This window comes from Oncorhynchus masou, chromosome 20, assembly GCF_036934945.1.
Source record: "Oncorhynchus masou masou isolate Uvic2021 chromosome 20, UVic_Omas_1.1, whole genome shotgun sequence".
NCBI classification, from domain to species: Eukaryota; Metazoa; Chordata; class Actinopteri; order Salmoniformes; family Salmonidae; genus Oncorhynchus; species Oncorhynchus masou.
The window spans coordinates 20,957,971-20,967,829 of NC_088231.1; the positions used below are offsets into that span (position 1 = coordinate 20,957,971).

General features: G+C 45.4%; 1 protein-coding gene across 1 annotated transcript; it reads left to right on the top strand.

The window, feature by feature from the left end:
• Nucleotides 1-3,951: 3,951 nt before the first annotated feature.
• Nucleotides 3,952-8,736, top strand: LOC135506582 (hydroxycarboxylic acid receptor 2-like). Its single transcript, XM_064925919.1, has 2 exons — nucleotides 3,952-4,566; nucleotides 8,707-8,736. The coding sequence occupies exons 1-2, from the start codon at nucleotides 3,952-3,954 to the stop codon at nucleotides 8,734-8,736; spliced, it is 645 nt and encodes a 214-aa protein (XP_064781991.1).
• Nucleotides 8,737-9,859: the final 1,123 nt, after the last annotated feature.

Below are 9,859 nucleotides of genomic sequence, written 5' to 3' on the forward strand. Positions count from 1 at the left end.
CATCAGGTCTACAGTGCGCCTCGCCTCTCCAGCGCTGTCGGAGCATTCCTCCTCTCCTGCGCTGCCAGAGTCTCCCGCCTGTTCAGCGCTACCCGAGCCTTTCTCCTCTCCTGCGCTGCCGGAGTCTCCCACCTGTTCAGCGCAGTCAGAGCCTTCCTCCTCCCCTGCGCTGCCGGAGTCTCCCGCCTGTTCAGTGCAGTCAGAGCCTTCCTCCTCTCCTGCGCTGCTGGAGTCTCCTGCCTGTTTAGCGCAGCCAGAGCTGCCAGCCTGCATGGAGCAGCCAGAGCTGCCAGCCTGCATGGCAGCCAGAGCTGCCAGCCTGCAAGGAGCTGCCAGCCTGCAAGGAGCTGCCAGTCTGCAAGGAGCTGTCAGTCTGCAAGGAGCTGTCAGTCTGCAAGGAGCTGCCAGTCTGCAAGGAGCTGCCAGTCTGCAAGTAGCTGCCAGTCTGCAAAGAGCTGCCAGAGCTGCCAGTCTGCATGGAGCAGCCAGAGCTGGCAGTCTGCAAGGAGCAGCCAGAGCTGCCAGTCAGCATGGAGCAGCCAGAGCCGTCAGTCTGCCAGGATCCGCAAGTCAGCCAGACTCTTCCAGATCCGCCAGTCAGCCAGACTCTTCCAGATCCGCCAGTCAGCCAGACTCTTCCAGATCCGCCAGTCAGCCAGACTCTTCCAGATCCGCCAGTCAGCCAGACTCTTCCAGATCTGCCAGTCAACCAGACTCTTCCAGATCCGCCAGTCAGACAGACTCTTCCAGATCTGCCAGTCAACCAGACTCAAGACTGCGGTGAAGTGGGGGCCACGTCCAGCACCAGAGCCGCCACCGCGGACAGATGCCCACCCGGACCCTCCCCGATAGGTTCAGGTTTTGCGGCCGGAGTCCGCACCTTGGGGTGGGGGTCCTGTCACACCCTGGCCATAGTTTACTTTGTATGTTTCTATGTTTTGGTTGGTCAGGGTGTGATCTGAGTGGGCATTCTATGTTGGATGTCTTGTTTTTCTATTTCTGTGTTTGGCCTGATATGGTTCTCAATCAGGGGCAGGTGTTAGTCATTGTCTCTGATTGGGAACCATATTTAGGTAGCCTGAGTTTCACTGTGTGTTTGTGGGTGATTGTTCCTGTCTCTGTGTTTTGCACCAGAGGGGGCTGTTTTCAGTTTTCGTACATTTGTTATTTTGTTAGTTTCATCGTGTATAGTTTCCTTATTAAATAAAATGAATCACAACTACGCTGCATTTTGGTCCGCTCCTCCTTCCCACAACGAAAGTCGTAACAGCAAAATGTTCAGACTGGGTGTGTGGAGCTTATCTTCCCCCTTCACCCGCCAACCCCCACTCCACAGACTAACCTAACCCCAACCCCCACTCCACAGACTAACCTAACCCCAAACCCCCACTCCACAGACTAACCTAACCCCAAACCCCCACTCCACAGACTAACCTAACCCCTGCTAGGGAACAGGTGTTGTGGTCGTGTTTGGTTTGAAACCTTGTCTTCGACACCTACGTTTGCATCTCTGGTTCTGGCTGAATACATTTGTCCATTATGTTGCACACACCTGTCAGAGGGCCGAGCTCTAGACGCACATTCAAACCAGACAAAATGATGCCTGACAACGCAGCCAACTCAATGCTATCCAATGAGATAATGAGGTGAGGGAGGACCTAGATGTGTGTCGTCCATCAGAAAAGGTGGGGAGGAAACACACACCTGTGTGAAGGCTGGGTCAGAGGCAGAGCTTTAGACCCACTGAAGAGACCAGGGTTGTCTGAGGAACACAACAGGTAGTCTACACTGACCACTGAAGAGACCAGGGTTGTCTGAGGAACACAACAGGTAGTCTACACTGACCACTGAAGAGACCAGGGTTGTCTGAGGAACACAACAGGTAGTCTACACTGACCACTGAATAGACCAGGGTTGTCTGAGGAACACAACAGGTAGTCTACACTGAACACTGAAGAGACCAGGGTTGTCTGAGGAACACAACAGGTAGTCTACACTGACCTCTGAATAGACCAGGGTTGTCTGAGGAACACAACAGGTAGTCTACACTGAACACTGAAGAGACCAGGGTTGTCTGAGGAACACAACAGGTAGTCTACACTGACCTCTGAATAGACCAGGGTTGTCTGAGGAACACAACAGGTAGTCTACACTGACCACTGAATAGACCAGGGTTGTCTGAGGAACACAACAGGTAGTCTACACTGACCACTGAATAGACCAGGGTTGTCTGAGGAACACAACAGGTAGTCTACACTGACCACTGAATAGACCAGGGTTGTCTGAGGAACACAACAGGTAGTCTACACTGACCACTGAAGAGACCAGGGTTTTCTGAGGAACACAACAGGTAGTCTACACTGACCTCTGAATAGACCAGGGTTGTCTGAGGAACACAACAGGTAGTCTACACTGACCACTGAAGAGACCAGGGTTTTCTGAGGAACACAACAGGTAGTCTACACTGACCTCTGAATAGACCAGGGTTGTCTGAGGAACACAACAGGTAGTCTACACTGAACACTTAAGAGGATCGGGACACTTCCAATACAGGTCAGATTTTTTGTTGTTGTGTGATTACATTTTTAAAATTTAAATAGTTTTATTTAGTTGGGTTTACAGGACTACATTTAGATTCATACAATGAATATACTCAGCTCTTAATAACAGGTTTGATTAGTTTCCCTCTCAGTAGCATAATAGTGAGAGAGTTTATGCTCCTGAAAACACACTGTATGACCTGTTCATGCTGCATCAACTTCAGACTGAAACGTTCAGCGTTGGTACAACAAGAGATGCTTTCTGTCACGCCTTGGTCTTAGTATTGTGTGTTTTAGTTTATTAGTTAGTCAGACCAGGCTGTGACATGGGGTTATTATGTATTGTATTTTCGTTTTGGGGTTTGTAGTGTTTGGGATTCTAGTTGATTAGGGGTGTGTGTGGTGTTAATTAGGTTGGCTGCCTGAGGCGGTTCTCAATCAGAGTCAGGTGCTTCTCGTTGTCGCTGATTGGGAACCGTATTTAGGTAGCCTGTTTTTCGCTTTGCATTTCGTGGGTGATTGTTCCTGTCTCTGTGTTAGTTTCACCAGTCAGGCTGTATTAGGTTTCGTTCTGTTTGTTGTTTCTTTTGTATTTATTAGTTATTCGTGTTAGTTCGTTCGTTTTGTCTTCACTCAATAAACATGAGTAACTTACACGCTGCATTTCGGTCCGACTCTCCTTCAACTAAACACTTTCAAATCACACAGTGTTATGAGCCTATCAGTGGATCGTGTCCTTGGGTTCCTTCAGTAAGTAACAGCGAAGCTTTAAAACAGTGGATAATAATATACTAATTATAATAATATAATAATAATAATATAATATTTTCTCTGGTAATATTGTTCTAGGCTTTATACCATAAAGCTTTGAACAGTGTTTTTGTTCACCGTCTCACCGGAGAGGAGTCTGACAGAAACCAGTCACTCACAACACTTTACTGCTGTTCACGCTCACACTTCAAAACAGTGTGTGTGCGCGTGCGTAAGAGCATTTTTTTCTTTAAACTACTATTCAATATTTTCTAGACACTTGAAATGTAGTTATGATTGTACATTTTATAGTTCAATACAAAATGTGGTTCGGGGATTCCATGGAATTCTATTGGCTAATGTTTTTGTGAACATTATCACGAGTGACAATGAGTCGACGTGATAGGACAAACCGATCTGGGACCAGACTAGGGTTTTACTACATCACAAAAAAAATGACACTGAAATCAGAACTAAAGTACATGAGAAACAGTTTTACCTCTCTAAAGACCACTCCCTTATTCAACAGGTGCGGGGAACTTGCTCATCAACGCCCCCACTCTGCCAAGAGATGAACGTCTCCATAGGAAATGACTCACATCTCCCTCCAGCACTTTCTGTTAACTCTACCAGCTCTTGGGCCCTTTATTTCATCACCACCATGTACAGCATCAACATCATCCTGGGTCTCCCCACCAATGTCTACATTCTGTGGCTGATGGTGACCGGAGCTGTAGGGACGATGGCTTCAGACTTCTTTGCTCTCAACCTGACCGTGTGTGAGATCCTCTACTGTCTGTCTGCTGTCTTGAATTACCTGAACGATTATCTTTTCAATGATACTCTAGGAGTTGGTGTGGCGTTTTTCATGGGATTCATTTCTATTGGTCGTCCCCTGTTCCAGTGCTGTATCTGTGTGGAGCGCTACCTGGCGGTGGTCCACCCTGTAACCTTCCTGAAGTACAAACCTCTGAGATACAGGGTGGGATGCTCTTGCTTGTGTTGGATGGTGGTTCTTGGGTTCTCCATGTTAATTGCGTTGGTATCAACCGTGCTGTCAAACATGATCATATTTCTTTTGTTAAACCTTTCACTCTGGTTTTCCATTCAATTGTTCTGTTGTCTGACTGTTCTCTGGGCTCTGAAACGTCCCGGTCCGGGGGAAGGAGAGAGAGAGGGGGAAGGGATGAACAAAATTAAGCTGAGGGCCTTCAGGATCATTTCAGTGATCATGGTGTCTATGATTGTCAGTTACCTCCCACTGGTTCTTCTCCTAGTCAGTTATCATTTTATAGAAGTAGTGGAATATTCTTTTGGATTGTCCATTTGTTCCTCCTTCGCAATCATCTCTGGGTTTGTTCAGCCCCTCCTCTACCTCCACAGGTCTGGGAAACTGCCCTTTGTCAGGGGACCCTGAGGAAAAGGCCCCATTGGGAAAAGACGTCGGTTCAATGTCTAATTGACTTGTCAACTAACATGAATTCAATGTAAAAAAATTAAATAACTAAAGGATTTAGGTTCAAATATGGCTGACAAAAAGACAAACCTTCCCACATTTCCGTTACGTTGATTCAGTTTTCAACGTTGATTCAGTTTTCAACGTTGATTCAGTTTTCAACGTTGATTCAGTTTTCAACGTTGATTCAGTTTTCAGCGTTGATTCAGTTTTCAGCGTTGATTCAGTTTTCAGCGTTGATTCAGTTTTCAGCGTTGATTCAGTTTTCAACGTTGATTCAACGTCATCACATTGATTTTATTTGTTGAAATGACTTGGGATCAACGTTGATTCAACCAGTTCGTTCCCAGTGGGTTGGCATTGGTCTTCCCACACGGCTGAACCGAGCCAAGCTGCACTGGCCAGGTTACACGTTTCTGGGAATGTACTGGAAAGGTTACACATTCCCCATTGTTTCTGGGAATGTACTGGAAAGGTTACACATTCCCCATTGTTTCTGGGAATGTACTGGAAAGGTTACACATTCCCCATTGTTTCTGGGAATGTACTGGAAAGGGAAAAATCTGGGCACATTATAGAAGAATAGAATAGAAGCAGAATAGAAGTTACGTGGGAAATAAAGGGGCAGTTTGGGATTTAAACAACAACAAAGGGGCAGTTTGGGATTTAAACAACAACAAAGGGTCACCCCGCCACTTTTTCTGTTTGAATTTATAAAGTGGTGATTTGAGTCCACGCGACACTTGACAAATAGAAACAAAAACTTAAAAGTTAAAAATCTACAATTGTTAATTGTGAAGTTAAATTAAGTAAAAATGTAAATATGAACCTCTGTCTGTTATTTATGTTACTATTTTACTTTCTCCATTTGATAAATTGTTAATTAGTAAGTTAAATGAATTGTAGACAGACCGTTCAGACGGTTGTTCTGACTGTCTTGCCTTCGCTGTTTTGACACTTGAGAAATAGATTTTGTTTAAAAAACCTGTTAGGGATCTTGAGTCCCATTTGGGAACTTTCCCTCCCACGTTCAGCTGGAATGTGGCGCATGGAACGCAAAAAATATTCTTAAAAATATTTAACCTCCACACATTAACAAGTCCAATAGCTCAAATGAAAGATAAACACCTTGTTTATCTACCCAGCAAGTTAGATTTCTAAAATGTTTTACGGCGAAAACATAGCACATATTTATGTCAAACCACCACCGAAGACACAGCTAATTTGCATAGCCAAGTTGAACAAAATATGCAATCAACAAACGCAGGATTAAAAGAAAAATAATTCACTAACCTTTTGAAATCTTCATCAGACCTTTGCTGTTCTTCCATCAGAAGACCTGGAAGGAATTATACTCACCAAAAACAGCGTTTAGTTGTGAAGTCTGTGTCTTTCGGTTATCAAACAAGGCATATTTCGGTTGAAATGCAGCCAAAAGTCAAGTGGATGCGCACCAAAACGTCGAAATTACATATTATATGTCGACTAAACTTGTCAAACTCTGTTCATAACCAAGCTTTAGTATGTTATAAAGGTGCACAACAATCCTCAGGACGAACAGAAACTCAAGCGTCGTTTAATCAATCTTGGAAGAGAGAGATCACCAGAGGAGAGCGCGCATGAACGTGACCTTTTTTTTCGCGTGACCGAAAGGTTTCGGGCCGCCAAAACTCTCGTGAGCGCGCGATTCTCACAATGAGAAGCCCCATTGAAAGCAGACATCGCGCTGAAGACATAGAAACTGTTCCCAGGTCTGTAGCTGCTTGGGAAGGGTGGGGGCGATGACGTCAAAGTTGGGCCAACTTTTATGATGACAAGAGAGAGTTTGGGAGAATGACTGCCCTGAGAGTTCTGCTTTACATACAGACATAATTTCAACGGTTTTAGAAACTTTAGAGTGTTTTCTATTCAATAATATTTTTTATATGCATATATTAGCAATTTTTGACAGATTTTCTTTCTGTTTAATATGGGCACGCAATTACTCCAAAGGGGGCAGCAGACAGCCCTATCTTTAACAGGACTTGTTAATAATCTTTTTTTTTTAAGTATTATTAATTTAAGTTCATTGTAAATATGAATTTCAGAATGCTGTTCTGACTATTGTGTGGTCTCATAGCCAGTGGGACATTTGAGAAGTAGGGACAATACCTATTTTAAGTAATCTACTATAATATTGTTAATTAAGTACAATTAATTGTAATTTCTTTCTAACTAATGAATTATTGAATTGAATTACCTGTGTCTCTTTTGAATCTCTAGTTACTGTAAATTGGAATTGACCCCAACCCTGCTGCTTGTGTTACCTACCTTAGTTCAATGCACTGACACAAGCGTCAACTTAATGATTAAAAACATACATTTATAATATAGTACTGACATCATACAAATAATACATCTAGATATCACCACCAGGGGGAGCCCTACAATTAGGGTTAAATTGGGGTTAGGGTTAGGGTTAAGTTAGGGTTAAATTAGGGTTAAATTAGGGTTAGGGTTAGGGTAAAAAGTTAGGGTTAAGTTATTGGTTATAGTTAGGGTTAGGGTTAAAGTTAGGGTTAGGGTTATAGTTAGGGTTAGGGTTATAGTTAGGGTTAAGTTATTGGTTATAGTTAGTATTAAATCTCATGTATATGGGTAACGGCTGTTGGAAGGAGAGGACCAAGACGTGTGACACATGTTCATGATTTTATTAGACTGAACTCTGAAATAACAAAAATAACAAAGACAACGTACGAAATCGAAACAGTTCTTTCTGATGCAGACACAAAAACAGACAACAACAACCCACAACCCTCAGTTGGGAAAAGGCTACCTAAGTATGGTTCTCAATCAGAGACAATGATAGACAGCTGCCTCTGATTGAGAACCACACCCGGCCAAACAACAAAGAAAAACAAAACATAGAAAATGAACATAGAATGCCCACCCTAGTCACACCCTGGCCTAACCAAAATAGAGAAAAAAAGGCTCTCTATGGCCAGGGCGTGACAGGTCAGTTGAGACGTTCTTTACAATCAGCATCAAATAAAGTATTTTTTCTAACAAAGATATCTACATACATTTCAGGATGTTTTGTGTCTTTGGAAATAATTAGAATTCATGTAAACATAAAACTTTTGAAAACATACTGTAGCTTGTCCTAAAAAAGTGGTTTCTTGGCGCAATTTACCCTCGGTGTGGGCTACATTGAGCATAGGAACAGGGTACGTTGAGCTGCCTTGGGGTAAGTAGATGACAGTGTCATGTGACAGTGGGTGACGGTGTCCTGTGACAGTGGGTGACGGTGTCCTGTGACCGTGGGTGACGGTGTCCTGTGACAGTGGGTGGCGGTGTCCTGTGACAGTGGGTGACGGTGTCCTGTGACAGTGGGTGACGGTGTCCTGTGACAGTGGGTGACGGTGTCCTGTGACAGTGGGTGACGGTGTCCTGTGACAGTGGGTGACGGTGTCCTGCGACAGTGGGTGACGGTGTCCTGTGACCGTGGGTGACGGTGTCCTGTGACCGTGGGTGACGGTGTCCTGTGACAGTGGGTGACGGTGTCCTGTGACGGTGTCCTGTGACAGTGGGTGACGGTGTCCTGTGACAGTGGGTGACGGTGTCCTGTGACAGTGGGTGACGGTGTCCTGTGACAGTGGGTGACGGTGTCCTGTGACAGTGGGTGACGGTGTCCTGTGACAGTGGGTGACGGTGTCCGGTGACAGTGGGTGACGGTGTCCTGTGACGGTGTCCTGTGACAGTGGGTGACGGTGTCCTGTGACAGTGGGTGACGGTGTCCTGTGACAGTGGGTGACGGTGTCCTGTGACGGTGTCCTGTGACAGTGGGTGACGGTGTCCTGTGACAGTGGGTGACGGTGTCCTGTGACAGTGGGTCACGGTGTCCTGTGACAGTGGGTCACGGTGTCCTGTGACAGTGGGTGACGGTGTCCTGTGACAGTGGGTGACGGTGTCCTGTGACAGTGGGTGACGGTGTCCTGCGACAGTGGGTGACGGTGTCCTGTGACAGTGGGTCACGGTGTCCTGCGACAGTGGGTCACGGTGTCCTGTGACAGTGGGTCACGGTGTCCTGTGACAGTGGGTGACGGTGTCCTGTGACAGTGGGTGACGGTGTCCTGTGACAGTGGGTGACGGTGTCCTGCGACAGTGGGTGATGGTGTCCTGTGACAGTGGGTGACGGTGTCCTGTGACAGTGGGTGACGGTGTCCTGTGACAGTGGGTGACGGTGTCCGGTGACAGTGGGTGACGGTGTCCTGTGACAGTGGGTGACGGTGTCCTGTGACAGTGGGTGACGGTGTCCTGTGACAGTGGGTGACGGTGTCCTGTGACAGTGGGTGACGGTGTCCTGTGACAGTGGGTGACGGTGTCCTGTGACAGTGGGTGACGGTGTCCTGTGACAGTGGGTGACGGTGTCCTGTGACAGTGGGTGACGGTGTCCTGCTTCAGTGGGTGACGGTGTCCTGCGACAGTGGGTGACGGTGTCCTGCGACAGTGGGTGACGGTGTCCTGCGACAGTGGGTGACGGTGTCCTGTGACAGTGGGTGACGGTGTCCTGTGACAGTGGGTGACGGTGTCCTGTGACAGTGGGTGATGGTGTCCTCTTATGTTTGTTGTGTTATTATTATTTGTTTTTTTTCTTGTGAAGCACATTGCGTTGCATTCAATGTCTGAAATGTGTAGAATAAATAAAGCTTGATTTGATGATTTGATTTAATGAATTGATGATTTGATGACTTGATGATTTGATGATTTGATTTGATAATTTGATGATTTGATTTGATGATTTGATTTGATGATTTGATGATTTGATGATTTGATGATTTGATGATTTGATTTGATGATTTGATTTGATGATTTGATGATTTGATTTGATGATTTGATGATTTGATAATTTGATCTGTCCTCTGCTGTTGCTTGAATGGACTTTTTCTCTTCTCTCACTTCCTTGGCTGCTCTCTCAATAACCTCAAGGGGGGGCTAGACCCCTGCTTGTTTTATGGTTGTAAACACGGGGCCTGATCATATCTGCTCTGTAATAATAAAAACACTCTAGATTTCACATTCATGACGTGTTGCAAAAATACTATCAATATTTTGCATTAAACGGACAAAATGC